The 17,114-nt window shown below is 46.5% G+C and overlaps 1 protein-coding gene and 1 non-coding gene across 2 annotated transcripts in view; one reads left to right on the forward strand and one right to left on the reverse strand.

Moving 5' to 3' along the window:
- Positions 1-9,453, reverse strand: part of LOC135904637 (NBAS subunit of NRZ tethering complex-like) — a 106,941-nt gene extending 97,488 nt beyond the window's left edge. The window contains exons 1-8 of the mRNA XM_065435540.1: positions 9,298-9,453; positions 8,795-8,837; positions 8,586-8,691; positions 7,930-7,977; positions 7,825-7,868; positions 4,285-4,418; positions 2,500-2,591; positions 2,108-2,164 (exon numbers count right to left, since the gene is read on the reverse strand). Of these exons, the coding sequence (XP_065291612.1) occupies positions 2,108-2,164; positions 2,500-2,591; positions 4,285-4,418; positions 7,825-7,868; positions 7,930-7,977; positions 8,586-8,691; positions 8,795-8,837; positions 9,298-9,408 (635 nt within the window). The 5' untranslated portion in view covers positions 9,409-9,453. The remainder of the gene's footprint in view (positions 1-2,107; positions 2,165-2,499; positions 2,592-4,284; positions 4,419-7,824; positions 7,869-7,929; positions 7,978-8,585; positions 8,692-8,794; positions 8,838-9,297) is intronic.
- A 1,450-nt stretch (positions 9,454-10,903) lies between these two features.
- On the forward strand, positions 10,904-10,976 carry TRNAT-CGU (transfer RNA threonine (anticodon CGU)). The gene has a single exon. It is a non-coding gene; the product is annotated as a tRNA-Thr (tRNA).
- The last annotated feature ends 6,138 nt before the right edge of the window (positions 10,977-17,114 follow it).

The raw sequence follows: 17,114 nt of genomic DNA on the forward strand, positions 1-17,114 counted from the left end.
TGAACAATTATCATTCGAATTTATAAACTCGACATTTCATGTTTTTTAGTTTGTATTGAACATTCTGATTAGCTGGTGGATGATAACTTTCCTGGAGTGGATGGATATGCCGTGATAAATGATTGAGTATGCTACAGAGTGCTAATTGTTTACGGGATTAGTCATGGGCTGTAGGATACTGAGTGACTAACTGATTGACTTTAATGTCACAAAACAGTCCAAAGGCTATGAGACACCGTATCAGTGAGCGCAGTATTAATGCTGAGAACCTGGGGTGGTTCTGTAACGTGCACTTAGTGTGCACATTAGAGAACAGAAGACGCATGAAAAAAAAAAAAGTTATTGTAAAATATTTAATCATTTGCGGCACTAATGTACTTCACCCAGAATACTTCTGCAGCATTGTGGAAGTTACAGGCACCCCAACAAATAATATGTACTACAGCCAGACATTCCCACAATGCCTGCAGATGCACAGTTAATTATGTTGTCAGCTGTATTACATAATTATAAATAATAAAATTTGCAGTTTTGTCCACAGTGTTGAGCAGGGGCAGCAGTAACTAGTATAATATGTGCCATAACATTTTCAACATTTTGTGCAATGTCATTTACAGTTAACACTTGTTCTTGCTTGTCAACTCTGAAAGAAACATTTTGTGTGCTTTTAAATGTGCTTATATACAGTGTGTTTCTTTTTTAACTATGCAGATTACTTATAAAAAATTACCAATGCTTCCCCAACCAGAAAATGGGGGCAAGCGAAGCTTGTCCTGTGTGCACCTGACCTTTGTCACGGTTAAGCAACCTACATGTAACGGAGCCAGATTACTTTGGCCTACCACTCCCTCAGCTTGGGATCTTCTCTTTGCTGTTGGATTGCCTGGGCTTGGGTGGCTCCAGCGGCTGGATCAGCGTGCCAACGGCAAGCCCTTTCACGGGCGAGTTCTCACTGCCGCTCGTCAAACGCTGCTCGTTCCTCAGGGGAACGCACATGTGGCCGTCCCATCTGTTTTCTGAGACTGAACTGAACGAAAACGAAGCCGGCGCAGCGCGCGCGACACCCTGCCCTGCACATTCCCCCCCTGGCGGAAGTGAAACGGCTCTGATTGGCTGCATGCGTGGCGTGAGCGCGCGCCTATGCAGCTGGAATCCTTGCTAATGACTAACGCCCGGGCACTGGCGTAGCTGTCAAATCATCAAGCTGCCCTTTCCCGTAGCTGCTCTGCTTTGGGAGTAACTGTGTTTTTTTTTTGCGTGACTACAGCAATGCCACTTGTGAGCCAATACAAGCTGTAGCAAATAGAGCATATTTTGTGGAGTAGCATCTGATAGGTGAGGCAGGCTTATTTTACCACTATAATAATATAACATTGTGACGCCTTATTAAAAAAAATTATAAATGAACTTTTTTATTAGAACCTTAGTGGCAGTTGTTTAGTATATGGCAAACATGGAGGCAGTCACATTTTAATCCACTTCTATATTTTAATCTTTAAATTCACATATAGTTAGAAATATTCATTACCAAAATTCAACACTCCATCCAGGCGATATCGAAATCGCGCATGCTGGGAGTGCTCAAAAGGCAGCTATACTGTCCCGTCAGATAGAAACATCCTGTGACAAATTGCATGACAAAGTTTTAATGGCTGCAGGTTATTATTAGTGGCAAATTATGTCCACCTCACTATACAACACCGTCGCAACAACACCACATTCACCAAGCTCAAAGCTGTTTCACAAAAAATCTGTATGGTTAAAAAAAAGAAAGCGCCTTGCATATCCTGTTTTTACCAATAATCCTTTAGTGGAAACTCAGTGCTCATGTTGTTCACTATCACTGAGACCTTGTTTTTTGGCTTTTTTTTTTACAGTGTGCATTAGTATCAACTCAACCAAACTATTTTTTTTTTACAGCAAATTCATTGTTTCCTCATGTGCAACGTCGTTCCAAAACCACTCACTAATTCTACAGAAGCAGTGGCTAGAGCAATCAAATGGGACTGACACAGTGAAGTGTTATATGAAATACAATGCAGTAAAAAAAACCTAACAATATTTACAATAATTATAGAAAGAAGGAAAAAACCACATTTTATCATACCTGAGCAGGTAGCTTTTAAGCTCGCCCCTGTAGTTGACTGTTATGAACTCGTATGACCTGTGGAAAAAATTAGGAACATATCAAAAGGGTAATTCTAGAACATCCAGCTCATAATGGCAAGACACCGATAGGTGTGCAACTATGACTACAATATAAACTTTAAAACATTGGTTTATTTTTGTTGACTTGGCCTGCATCAGTCATGAAAGAAGAAAAAGCTCCCATTGTCAGGAAACCACTTTATTTGCACATATTGCATGCATAAACTTAACATGGTATTAGAGCTTTAATTGCTGCATTTATGCAGAGTCGAAGATGTCTGTATAAATATAAAAACCATGCTGAGTCTTTAGCAATGCAAAAGAAAATACGGAAGAAATAACAACACAAACCACTGAGTCTTGTGCACTCGAGCTTCAGTGAAGAGTATGCCAGCCATGGCATAACTGATGTCATGTAGAACACCCTCAATCTGCATCACTGGCTGTAACAAGGAAATGCCACACATACTTGAAATGCTGAGCAATAACCATTGCGCACACCAACTTATATTTGATTATATAGCTAACACTTACATTTTGTCTTGTTAATATGCAGAGTGTGGGTTAGGGCTAATTGGTAACTCATGGTAACAGATTAACAGTGAAAGTGAAAAATGAAGGACAGGGAAGGTACTTGCCCTGTCATTTTGTTTGGCATTCTTTAGCTTACACTGTTAATCTGTTACCTTGAGGATGCACTTTCGAAATGCCACATGCTTAGTATGTTTTGACTTAAATACCCACATCAGAAAGTACCAAAACAAAAACAAACAAAAGAGGAGGACTAGTGCAGTGAATGAAATAGGCTGTCAAAGATTTTTTTTTATTTTTAAAGCTGATGGCTGGAACCACAAAGGCTGCAATTAGTGATAGTCTCCATTATACAAGTTATGGCAATTATTTCCATTCAATTTCTCTCATTCCTCCGTTTTATCGAACAATCTATGGTGCACCGAGCTTTTGTACAGTCCCAAAGATTTGAATTGATTGCATAGATGTGGTATACTCGTCAAAGCTGTTCTTATAAAGTGCTTCGCCCTAAGACACTGCCACCTGCATTCACCTTTGAAGCATAAAAACACCTATAGTCATTTAGAAGCTAACGAAGGAATGCATCAACAACTTCCCCTCGAAGAAGATGTGTATACCAGTGCCAATAAATTATCTTCAGCTGTCTTCCTCCTTTTAAACCTCTGTGTTAACTTGTCGGCAAATTGGCTCACTATTCTTGCTGTTTTGTGTTTTGCCTGTTTGTGACCAGTGCTATTTTGCAAGATCACGTGCTGCTCTCTTGGACAGCTCCTGCCACATGTCACCTAACAGTTTTCGTATGCATCTGTGCATTACACAGTAGGCTGGTGTGGCATAAGGCTTTCATGTATGGCCCTTACTGGTTCAACATGCACCTATGTGTGCACGTGTTCCCATACACCTCTTTTGTTGCCCTGACACTGCATACTTTGAGTGTTTGCTTCTGCAACGAGTTTTACTCACATACTTGCTACGTTTTGCGCACACCCTTCCCGCGCTTGCTCAAGAACATTTCACGCTTAACTGTGGCAAGTTCCTACTTTCAACTGCTCTTTTGTTTGCTCTTACATTGGGTCAACAAAACATGTTTCTATTTTGAACTACTCTGTTTGGCACTTCTGTCGCAAGTAAACAATGTGCACAACTGTGCTGCTGTGACACAACTGTGCTGCCAACCGGCTATACAGTGGAATCTCAATAAACAGAAATCGCTTAAACAGAACTGCTTCTTAAACTATCCTCATGGTTGGTCGGTTTTGTTTTCATGCAACTGTATTCAGCCTTGTCTCTCAGAAAATGGAACTCCTGATAAACGGAACCAATTTCCTTGGTCCCTTGAGGTTCCGTTTAAATAGAGTCCACTGTAGTTGAATCTCCCCATAATGCAGTAGCCATTAGACAAGAAAGTATTTTTGTTATATTTGATATCTGTTATAAGCCTATGTCATTAAACACTGGCATTGGCAAGAAACATCATAGGCTTACCTCATTATATCTGTGTTCATTAAACTGAGCTTCAAGTGTGTTTCCATTGAGGAAGAACAACAAAAGGTATGCACAACAGTCATTCTACTGTGCATCAGTGAAGCACCCTTTTGCACTTACCTCTGGGATGTGGAAGAGGGTGCTGCCCACAGTGTCAAAGAACTCTACTCGCCCAGTGCTTAGGGCGACAGCCAGGAAGCTGCAGTCGGGAGACCACGCGATGCGTCTCCACTGAGGCATGGGGTCCCGGGAAACTGCGCAACCCAACACACACCAGCACTGGAACATTGCTACCAATCTACCCCCGCTTCGTAACATCAACTTTTAATTATATTGCAATCCAAGCCCAGCCTACAACAAATTGTGGCCTGTATATCATAGTTCAGTCTGTAGCAATGTGCAACCCAACCAGGCAGATATCTGCTGAATGTTTACCTTTGATTTATTGTGCAATGCGATTTAAAATAGCGCACGTGGAAAGCAACATGGAACAGAAGAATGTGCGAAGTTAAAAACAGATAATTTTGAACAAAAGAAAAACAGGGATGATTGTGACAGCTGTGGTTTTACAAACTGCTGTAAGTGCACTCCAATGCAAAGCTTACAAAAGTTAAACACGGAAAGACAGCAAGTAATGAATGTAAAGTGGATGAAGTAGAGAATTAAAATATTGTTGCATTTTGGTTAAAAATTTTAATTTACTCACCTTTTTTGTATTGCAAACATGGTTGCACTTTTGTTCACAGCCTGAGATAGAACTGTACCTTTTAATTTGAATCACAGTATGATGGGCATTAAATAATTTTGCTTCGCACTCTCATTAAGGCCCAAAGTAGCAACAGCAGAGTTAACAGCTTTGACTGTGCGTTATGAAATTTACAGTGGACCATAGTAAGGTCACTTCCCATGCCTAACTACCACTTAGAAACAAGATTGCATTTGGCCATAACAGTATAATGATGTAAGTTTAAGCAACTACGTAATATTCTGATAATAGAGTCCAGGAACCTTTAGCAGTAACACAATTATTCTTTTCAAATGCAATACCAACAGTTATAAAACAAGGCTTAGATGCGACAGCGATAGCGGTTAATCTGGACGGCAGCTATTCTGCTAAGCGACAGTTCAATGCAGTACAGATATGTGCTGCTAAGTTTTACTCAGGAACAATGTAACAACATACACTGAACGTATCCAGGTTATAGGCAATGTCAGCTGATCATGGTATAAGTGGCAGCGTTCCATGCACAATATTGCCACAGGCTTGTGTCACGTGCTTGGGCCACGTGCTTGGACCACGCGCTTGGGCCACTTGCTCCCAGTAGAAGACGAGGACGAGTTAGCTGACGAGCTCGCACCTTAGTCTTTTGTCAATGCAGCACTGCCCCTTCGACGACTCGGACTTTAACAGCCTCTTTTAGAAGATGCTTGTCTATTAAAAATGACATTTTTCTGGTGGAGGTGCTGGGTATTTTCGACCCATGCAACAGACCAGCAGCAAGAATGCTTGACTGATACCAGAGCTTGCGCCAGTACACTGTGCGCCAAGCGAGAGAATACAGGGATTGGCCCCTGAGTTTGAGCCTTTACCTGTGAGGACAACAACGACGTCAGCAGGTATGGATGCTACACCCGATACGACGACTAAACATGCGACGGCTGCTCCGGTACCTCCTCATTACACTCTGCAAAAACCACGCATGCCAAGTCCCCTCCATGGCTACCTTCTTGATGATGTGGAAAACTGGCTGGTGGACTTCGAGCACATAGCGGAGTTCAATGGATGGGATGACGAAGCAATGCTCCGACACATCTACTTCAGCCTTTTGGATGATGCTCGTATGTGGTTCCAGAACCGCAAAGATGTCCTGACATAATGGTGTGAGTTCTGTCGCAGCCTCTTGGACACCTACACCAGCTCCGATCACCAGGAACGAGCAGAATGGACCCTCCAGTCTTGCATTCAGAAACCTAATGAGAGTGTCACTATGTACGTGGAAGACATGGTGCATCTCTTACCGCTCTGTTACCCCTGTGGTGAGGCCGGTCATGTCTACTGTGAGTGCCAGTACTGCCGCCTTGGACTCCAGGGGTTTCCTATTAATTCACCCCGATACCATTTCAGACAACAGCCACCCGAGATTGAAGATTTTATCGCCTGACAGCATACGTCACCGTCATCAAGGTGCCAGTTGCGATCGCCATCACCGTGACCATCCTATTCGAGAGGTACAAGTCAGATGTCGCAAGGGCAACCTCAGAGCCCTCGCCTGGAAAACTGATGTTAGTGACCTTTCGAGGCGAGGCCGCTGATACTCAACGTGCGGAAGACCTTCAATCGATGCGACCTCAGACTGACGGAGACGACGACGCTGGTGTCTCAGGCTGGAGACAACTTTTCAATGAACGTACCTGTGCTGATCGATGGTTGAAATATTACTGCTTTAATAGACACTGGCATTGACCATTCGATTATCAGCGGAAAACTGGCAAGCAGTTTAAAGAAAGTTGTTATGCCTTGAACAGGGACACACGTACGGACAGCTGGCGGACACGTCGTCAAACCACTTGGTGTGTGCACTTCTCAGGTGCAAATCTAAAATTCAACATTTCTGATCAGTTCCCTTGTTCTCCGAGAATGCTCCCATGAATTCATACTTGGAATAGACTTCCTTCGAGAGTATGGTGCCATCACTGACCTCCGCCGACACTGTATTTCTTTCTCTGCAAAGAAAGTGATGACACGAGACACCTGCCGCCACAAAGACACCGAGCGTTTCGTGCAGTGTGCCGAGGAAGCATGCCAACTGGCTCACGTGAACATCAGGAAACACCAGTGTATTGACACGTGACACTACAGCCTCCACCCCCGACACGATGACTACCAACCGGGTGACCAAGTTTTAGTTTGGACCACCGTCTGCTGTAAAGGCCTTTCGGAAAAACTTCTTAGTCGGTACTTCGGCCCTTACAAAGTGCTTCAGAGAGTGCGTGACCTCAATTATAATCCTCTTCTGGATGGCACCCAGCCAGCATGATGCTGACAACCATGGCCCGGGATTGTGCACATTGTGAGGTTAAAACCATATCACATGCCATAATGGTTGTGTTTGTCCGGGGACAAATCTTTCTGCCTGTCAATGTTTTGTTTAGCATCAAGTCGATGCTCTTCTGGCAGGAGGGTAATGCCGTGTGCTTGTGCTATGCACTTGGGCCACTTGCTTACAGAAGAATACGAGGGTGCCTTGGTCTTTTGTCAATGCTGTGCTGCCCCTTCAATGGCTCGGATTTTAACGGCTTCTCTTAGAAGTCACCTGTCTATTAAACGTGACAATACGCTGTCAAATGTGACATAGTTTACACATAACATAATGCTTAGGTATAAAGAAAGAAGTAAGCAGGCAGAAAAAAAAGCGACACATGGTAGTGGTTCTGACCATTGGCATGCCCAGTGGCAGTGGCCAACAGACAGCCCCAGTTTCACATTACATGAAATTCACATGAGATGGGGCACTATAAGTTCGCTTATTCATTGAGAGACCCAAACACCACACAAAACTGGAAAATTGCTAGGGATATCAACAGTATACTCTCTTGCAAAATTCATTTCACGTGCCATCACTAAACATAAACACACAACTGTGTTGAGGACACACTCACCAATTCCACGCCCAATGACAGTTGCATACTCATCCCTTGAGGACCTGCATGAAGCATATATTGTGATGGGTATAGAAAATGGGAAAGCTATTTTATTCTACTTGCCTAATCTCCACACACTGGTCTTGCAGAATGGCCAGAACTTTGCCGTCTCTGAAAGAATCAGGAACAAGCAGCAGGAGAAACATTACTCGAACTGGCAGCCCAAATTTAGTGAGTTTATAATACATATGTATGGACGACAGCACAGGATTGCCAGCATGTGTGTGAAGTGAGTGTGATGTTACAAAATCAGGTGAGTGTAATGCTACAAACCGAATAAGGGAAACGTTGTGTCTTCCAAATTTATGATAAGTGAGAACACCTCTGCATTTGCAGTGTGCGGAGGTGCTCTCACTCATCACTTAGAATCAATGTGATGCAGTGCCAATAGAGATGCAGGAAGTCCTGTTTATGCAGCCAGCATATTTTAGCGAAATATTTCCTGTACCTTGATCATTATAGCAACAAACATGCAATGCTTGAATGGGAAGTACAGATATCTTGAGAACTTGCAACATAGCAGGCAATGTGAACAATGTCACAAATACAGTAACGTTCAGTTGCGTTTACTTCCTTAAACCTCTGTGTTAGGGGTACTCCACAAGGGGTCATATAATAGGTATCACTGCATAGCGACCATGAGCAGCGCCTAATTTGCCATTATACGGACATATGCCACTGTTCTGCAACTGAAAAGAGCAAGGAAAGCAACATCTTACCCCCCAACGACAAAATGCCATTCCATGTGGAAGGAGCGAAGCCTTTGAACTGCGGGCGGTATACTGGACATCGATGTGGCCAGCAGTCCAAGCCAGCCCCAAAATCCTTTAAACGAAGCGCAGAACCAGGTTAGAACGTGATATTGGTAACAAGAATTAAGGCATTAAGACACTGTAGTTAAAATAAAAGCAAATGAAGCTGACAATACCTGATCCCTTAGCATCGTCTGACTTCTCGACAACTGCTCGGCTCTGAAAACAGCAAAACACAGAATTTGAAAGTTAAGTACACAACTTATAAATGTTAGCGTGTTTTCAGTTGCTACAATCCAATTATTCTCTTACACATATTCGTCTTTGACAAGAAAATAAATTTACCTAATACTAACCCCATTAATGTTAAGAAACGCTCGTACGTGCGTCTATTTTTCTTCAGCTGTACTCGCTACCCGAAAGCGGTGTCTATCACCGAGTTGTCAGTTGCAGGAATGTGATGACAGATAAATGCAGCAGCACGCACAGAACCTTTAGGTCTATTGTATTTTCTTCACAACAACAAGACGTGCTTTACAAAATTCCTTATCAGTGGACCTAGAGGTAAACGAAAACAGAGAACATCTAACGAGGTGCGATTACGACATCGCGTTTGTTGACTATCGACAGCGCTTAAACTGAAACTCCTACAAAGCATACGAGCTTGAGCCAGTCTTACCAGTTTTTCAGGTTCCTGCTGCCATTCAGCGTACGTTAGAAGTTCATATAGTATATTATTCTCAGTTTCCATTCCACTTTCGTCCACGCTGTTTACGGTGGCAGGTGCCATCGTGGATCCCAACGGCGCATCGTCTGGTAACGATCAACGTTGCTCGCCATACGTGAAATTCGGTTGCGCTCAGCCAAAAAGAAGGTTTCGGTTTCCGACACGTGCGAAGGACAGCTGAAGAGAAAGAGAGAGAGAGAAAGAGAGAGAGAGAAAGAGAGAGAGAGAAATAACGTTTATTTGCACCCGCAAAAAAGAGCGCCGAGGAGTCAAGAGTCTTCCCTTCTCTTCGGCTTGCTCCTCCCTTTTCAGCTGGCTGATGCTCCTTGGAGCTCAGCGGTGTCCAGGGCCATGCGGATGACTTCTCTTTGATAATCTTCCTTCGAGCTGGTCATTAAAGTCTCCCAGGATAGTCTATCCCTATCTGGTTTATTGTATCTAGGACATGTCCATATTATGTGGATCATGTCCGCTTTTGCCCCGCAGTGTTTGCAATTCATGTTCTCAATGCTATCGTGTCATCTCTTCAGAATGTGGGGGTTGCACATGACCCCCGCTTGGAGTTACCTCCATGTTATCTCTTCTTGCTTACTTAGTTTCTTATGCGCCGCTGGCAGTGTTTTCCTTCCCACTCCATAATAGCAGAAAATTCGGGTGCATTTAGGAGGACCTTTAATGCAATGGACAAGGCAAATATGACGAAGCTGGAATTACAACGATGGAACCAGGAACAGGAACAGTGGCGTAGCCAGCTTTTTCGGGGCGTGGAGGGGTGGGGGGGGGAGGGACGAGGCGTGAGGCGTGAGGGGATAATGAAAGGATCACCAATGCTGGCGCAGGCTGCGTATACTGCGTACTGATAGATTTTTTTTTTTTTTGGGGGGGGGGGGCGGGCACATGACCAGTGTAAGCCCTTACCCCCCCGGCTACGCCACTGACTGCGACGGCATCCCGACGACGGTATGACGAATGTATGACGACGACACGCAATGACGACGACGGCACGATCACAATTGAATGATAGTTGATGACGGCATGATTACGACGATTACGACTGTGATTACGACGACGTTATGGCGACGGGAAGAGTTCTTGCTGTTCGAGTGTCATAGGCATTTGCCTAATAAAACTGAAGGATGCCGTTAAAGCAGAACTACAACGAAATTTCACTTGGGTTAATTGACTATAAATGCCCATAGCGTATATCTCAAAGTAATCTTGGCAAATCCGCAGGGCTGGCAACTGCCTAATTTTTTTTATTAGCAGCTATTAAATAGCGTATATGCAGACGACGCGTGCACCTGGCGGCAAACCGCTAGCGATGCGGATGTGGCGAATATTGAACCGTACGCAACTGTCACGTCACATCCGCCGCCAAGGTTGCCTTCACCCAATAAGATCACGGACTCGTGACGCCTGCTGCAGAAAGGATGTTTCAGATCCGCCGCCAAGGTAGCCACCATAGCCAAGGTTTGTGAGTGGTGGCGCTGGATAATACACCCAAGGTTAGTTCTTGTAGTAAAACACAAATGCCCAAGAAAGTGGAAGGGAAAACGGTGCCGCGGTAGCTCAATTGGTTTGAGCATCGCACACGTAATGCGAAGACGTGGGATCGTTCCCCACCTGCGGCAAGTTGTTTTTCGTCCGCTTTCATTGCGATTAGTTTATCATTTCTTTAATTCAATTGGTAAGTACGAGTAATTCCCCCGATGTTGTCCCTGGTGTCTCTGTTTGTTGGCTTCATGCCAAGTGGCACATATAAGTTACCTAAGTTGGAGTGAAAGAGGTCCATTGAAGAGCGGCACATACCCACTGTCACATACTAAGTTACCAAAGTTGGTCCAATGGTTGGTTTCCGAACACGGTTCCCTTAGCAGAGCAGTGCGATGCTCCACCCATTAGACCATGGGCTAACAAGTGACCCAAGTTGGTGGGGAAACGGTTAGAGACAAACATAGAAGCTTCCCGGAAAGTGCGTGAAGTATTCTAAGAATGCTCATTATAGCTCGTACCGTGAGGGGAGGCTTACTAAGTCAGAGAGGGAGATATAATGAATTTTAATGAAAAGGATGGCTCAGTAGCCTAAGCAGGGGTGAGTGCAAATGATAGGGATAAAGACCAAATTAAAAAAAAAAACTGCAGCAGATTCAACGAAATGGAATTTATATAGTTTCTTTCTCTGTGTGTCTGGTGCGCTCGAGTAGCAAAACACCGAGTTAACGAAACTTGTCCAATCGCTAAATGAGGTACATGATGAGGTACATGAAGTACATAATGAGGTACATAAGGAGCAATGCGGCGAGCGCGAAGCGTCTAGCTTCGAGCTCGCCGCATTGCTCACTGCTGTTGTGCCATTACCACAAGCCCGGATCCCGATTCTGCAAGATGCAGAATCTATCCTGCGAGCGCCATAATTCTCCCTTCACAAGTCAAGATGCTGCGCCTTCGTGCGGGAGAAGCCTCGGCGGAGCAGCGTGTTTTGACGTGTCCGCGTGTGCCCGACGGCCCGGCGCCGCACCTCCCTTGCCTGGAGGTCACCGCGCGCGCGAACTTTGAACCGAGTGGCCAGCGCGGTCGCTGGTTGGACCCCTCGGACGACCGTCGTGTGCTGACTTTGTATTGGGCCGTTTGAGTGACAATGGGCCTCGGGGATTATAAAAGCAGCGACACGCCGCTCGAAAACAGGATCTGCCGACCCCACCGGGAGAGAGTATCGCTCCCGACTGGGGTGAGATGTGAAACGCGTTTTCGCCGGACGTCGTCGTGCGAGAACAGTCGCGTTTGTTGTGAGCACTCGGCCCCAGTGCCGACCCGTTCATGTCCTGTATGATAACCTGTATATAATGTATAAAGTCCCTTTTGTTATTCTCATCGACGCCAGGCTCGGAGTCTTCGCTACCAACGCTCTGTCACGAAACGGGTGAAGAGCGCTACGGGACCACAAAGCCGTAATCGTGGTGCAGCGGTGCAAGTTCGTAACACTGGCGGCACCGGTTGGATGTCGTAACACTGGTGGCACCGGTTGGGTGTCGTAACACTGGATGGCAGCTACGGGATTGACCGGCATCAGCTACCTCGGCGCGGTGAGTGCCTGAAGTTTACCTCAAACACCAGACTTTCTCTGACACAGGTTATAGTAGCTTAGGGAAGGATTTGGTGTTGCATTGTGATAACCTTGTGTGTTTCAAGCCTAGTAAGAGTGTTTTGAAAACCAGGGGATGCTGAGGGGGTAAACAGGGCAGTGTGTGATATACTTGCATATGTCTTACTAGTAGTGTTATAGTAGCGTACGGCAGGTATATTCAAAAAGGGTAAACAGCAGGAGGACAGTGTGAACGATGGAGAAGTACAAGGTGAAGGAACTTCTCGAAATTTGTGAGGAGTTGGGCATTGAGTTGGGCTCAACCAAAAGAAAGAATGCGATCCTTGAGGTCATGAGGACTGGGGACGTAACGGCTGAGGAAGCCGCTGAGGCCTTGGCGGGTATCAATGAACGTCGGGAAAGGGAGGAGAAGGAACGTTGCGAGCAGGAAAGGAGAGAACAGCAACGTCGCGAGGAGGAAAGGAGAGAACAGCAACGTCGCGAGGAGGAGGAAAGGAGAGAACAGCAACGTCGCGAGGAGGAAAAGGAGGAAAGGAGAGAGATTCGTGAGCACGAGCTTAAAATGAAAGAGTTGGAGACCCGAAATAGCTCGCCAGCGCCTAGTCTCACTTCTAACGTTCCAAGAATACGCGATCAACTTCCACCCTTTGTCGTCGGAGAGGATATGGCCAAATACCTCGTGAAATTTGAGCACGTGTGCGAACGGAATAGCATTGAGCGATCCCTCTGGGCACAGAATCTGTTAGCGTTGCTTCCTGGGGAGGCATCAGACGTAATAACTTGCTTATCGAAAGAGGCGTTTGAGAGCTACAGTGATGTGAAGGAAGCGCTACTGCGGAAGTACAAATTGTCGCCCGAAGCTTTCCGGCAGAGGTTCCGGTATGCAAAAAAGGGTAAGGAGTCGAATGTTGACTTCGCGTTTCGTCTAAAAGCCGACTTGGTGGAATGGCTGAAGGGCGAAGAGGTTTACGACGACCGCGACAAAATCGTCGAATGCATCGCGTTGGAGCAGTTCTACCGTTGCATTGATGAGGAGGTCAGGCTCTGGCTGCAAGATTGGCTAAAGGAGGTTAAGCTAAACAAGGCAGCAGAGTTAGCGGAAGAGTATTACACCCGCCGCAGCTTGCACAGCAAGGCAGTGCGCGTAGAAAAGGCAGATGGGAGAGTTGGGTTTTCCGGAAAGCCCGAAAAACGGAAATGTTACAATTGCAAAAAGCAAGGGCACATCGCTGCGAACTGCCCAGAGAAAATTGCTTTTGCAACAAAACAGCGAAATGATACGACGCGTTTTTTTGAAAAACGGAAACCGTTAACCTGCTACAATTGCAAAAAGCAAGGGCACATCGCTGCAAGCTGCCCAGAGAGAATTGCTTTTGCAACGATGCAGGAAACTCACAAGAACATACGTCTATTGGAGCCCTATGTGCAGGAAATTAAGGTAAACGGCAAGAAGTGCCGAGCACTGCGGGACTCTGCAGCAACTATGGACGTTGTTCACCCGTCTTTCGTCTCCTCGAGTGATTTTACGGGAGAGTGCGTTAGGATACGGCAAGTGGCCGAGAAGGAGAGTGTCTGTTTACCGATCGCAACGGTTATCATTAAAGGAGAGTTTGGAAAACTTAACACCGAAGCCGCTGTGTCAGCCGCCCTCCCGGAGCAATTTTCCTACCTCTTCTCAAATAGCTCGGAGCAGCTGCTGAGGGATCAGGGCAAATCATTCTTTGCCGACGTGGCGTACATGGCCCCCACGCGATCCAAAGCGCGCCCGCTGTCGAGGGAACTTGACTTAGCGTCGGTGAGCGAAAGGCGGTGCGGCACACGGACTGATCAGGGTAACTTGAGTGGCGAGCAGTCACGGGAGAGGCAGAGCTCGGAGGCTGGCCTAGACGAGCGGGTCCTGGAAGTGAGTGGGAGTGACGCGTGCAGTGCTAGCCGCGATATAGACTCGACGCCGCAATTAGGCGACGCGGGCTCCACACTCGCTCCGGTTTCCGCCAGCTGGCAGGAGCAGGCTGCAGTTGAAAGGGAAACTCGGATTCGCGAACAACAGGAAGATTGTTCACTAGCCGATCTGAGGAAGAGCGTCAAACGGGGAGTGAAAAAAAAGGAGGTTTCATTTGGCAAGGAATCTGGCTTATTGTACCGCCGCTACACGGATAAGCAGGGTCGCAAATATAAGCAGCTTCGGATTCCGCGAAAATATCGCCGGGAAAAATGAATGACCTCATTTGCTTCCTCAGAAGTATGTTTTCGGTCCAAGTGATTTCAAGGGGACCATTCTATTTGTAATTATTATTGCTGATTAATAATTGTTTCTATTTTGTTGAGTTGTTGATTTGAAAACTGATTGTTTGAGCCTTGTGTGCTAGATCGTACACCTGCCTCTTGTTGCAGCGGGAGCAAAAAGAGGGATAGCAATTTAGTTAGGTTGATTTGAATTATGGCCTTGTCTGGTGTTTGACGGGAGACAGAGGGCACTTGTTCGTGTTGGGTGTTGCCTTTTGCCGGTCGGTTTTGCAAGCTGCAGAACGACCAAGCGGGACCAGTGGCGAGAAGCAAGGTCTTAGGAACGACCCGAGCGGAGCTGGTCAAGGTGCCTTGGCGACGACGTGGTGAGCAGAGCTCCTGTCCTGGCGAGTCGGACCTGGGCACGTGAGGTTACCTGGCGTCCCGACACTGGACGTGAACTTGGACGAGCCTGACGAACGTGCGCGCCTGGCATCCGAGCCACGTGGAGGCAGCTCGTCTTCCCGGCGCCTTATCTGAGGGCGGGGATGCTGTTGTGCCATTACCACAAGCCCGGATCCCGATTCTGCAAGATGCAGAATCTATCCTGCGAGCGCCATAATTCTCCCTTCACAAGTCAAGATGCTGCGCCTTCGTGCGGGAGAAGCCTCGGCGGAGCAGCGTGTTTTGACGTGTCCGCGTGTGCCCGACGGCCCGGCGCCGCACCTCCCTTGCCTGGAGGTCACCGCGCGCGCGAACTTTGAACCGAGTGGCCAGCGCGGTCGCTGGTTGGACCCCTCGGACGACCGTCGTGTGCTGACTTTGTATTGGGCCGTTTGAGTGACAATGGGCCTCGGGGATTATAAAAGCAGCGACACGCCGCTCGAAAACAGGATGTGCCGACCCCACCGGGAGAGAGTATCGCTCCCGACTGGGGTGAGATGTGAAACGCGTTTTCGCCGGACGTCGTCGTGCGAGAACAGTCGCGTTTGTTGTGAGCACTCGGCCCCAGTGCCGACCCGTTCATGTCCTGTATGATAACCTGTATATAATGTATAAAGTCCCTTTTGTTATTCTCATCGACGCCAGGCTCGGAGTCTTCGCTACCAACGCTCTGTCACGAAACGGGTGAAGAGCGCTACGGGACCACAAAGCCGTAATCGTGGTGCAGCGGTGCAAGTTCGTAACACTGGCGGCACCGGTTGGATGTCGTAACACTGGTGGCACCGGTTGGGTGTCGTAACACTGCGCTAGCCTCCGCCCAGGAGAAGGTTCGAAAGGAAAAAGTCGCGCCAGGATATGGCGGCGCTATCTGGATCTATATCATGCAACATATATGCAGCGAAGCTTTGCGTGAGTGCATAAAGCGCCGAAACACGAGTTCGTGTTTCTTGAATGTCCGCACAAAGTGACACGGAAGGCTTTATTAAAGCATTGTAGAAAGGCTAATGAAATGCTACCGCCGCTGCCGCGGATGCGCGAAGGCGAGCTTTCGGGTTCTTTTTTGTTTCTTTGCCCAGCACGGCATCGCCGCCGCCACTGCGGCTGGTGATGATTTAGTGGCATCCCCACTGAAACGGTGCGGTGACAAACAGTCAGCTAGCCTGCTTGATGTAATCAGGTATGCTATGCATGTTTTTCATCCTAGCATTTGTGTATGCATCTCCTTAATCACCTTTTCCCCCTCACAACTTCTTTATCTCCCTTGTACCGCTACCTAAGCCGGTACATGATCCGGTGGTATCAGTCTATTACGTGCTTTTTTCCCTCCTATACTCTATATGTCTCTTGCTTATCTCTATTGCTGACCGCTTGATGCTTCCGTCCACTTCAAATCCAAGCGCTACTGGAAGTTGTACATTTCATATCGCTGGGTGAATTCCTTCGCATTCCACTAGGATGTCTTAGCGGTCTCCGAAGTTTTTCTGCAGCACACATTCCCGAAAAAAAGCATCAGATTGCGAATATTTGCTGTGGTGTGTTTTTTTTTTTGCTTAGCCAACCAGCTCGAGCCTCAAATAGCAAGGCACTTCTCTTCGTGTGATGTTGCAAATTTTCCTTCCCAATTTTTGTTTTTCATTCTTGTAAATCTCCATGGTCTTTTTCGTTTCCATTCTTTGCGTACAATTCGCTGTCTCTGTTTCTATCATTTTCTTTCTGATTAATCCTGGTTGTGTATGTACACTTTCAATTTCCCTGTGCTTGGGTGTCAACTTTCTTGCCAACTTCCTTATAAAGAATGGTCGAGCGCGACAAGGGGGAAAAAAAAAGCCGCAGTTTCGCTCGAAAGGCGAAGCATCGATTGCTACAGCAAATCAGTGGACAGCTAGCCCTACGAAGTAAGGATAGTAGTTTTATCGGCCGTGTAAACTTGTGCACATAGGCATACCAATTAAATTAACAAACATGTGGTCACGCGCGTACAAGTAAGCACGAACAA

This window comes from Dermacentor albipictus, chromosome 1, assembly GCF_038994185.2.
Source record: "Dermacentor albipictus isolate Rhodes 1998 colony chromosome 1, USDA_Dalb.pri_finalv2, whole genome shotgun sequence".
Taxonomy (NCBI): Eukaryota; Metazoa; Arthropoda; class Arachnida; order Ixodida; family Ixodidae; genus Dermacentor; species Dermacentor albipictus.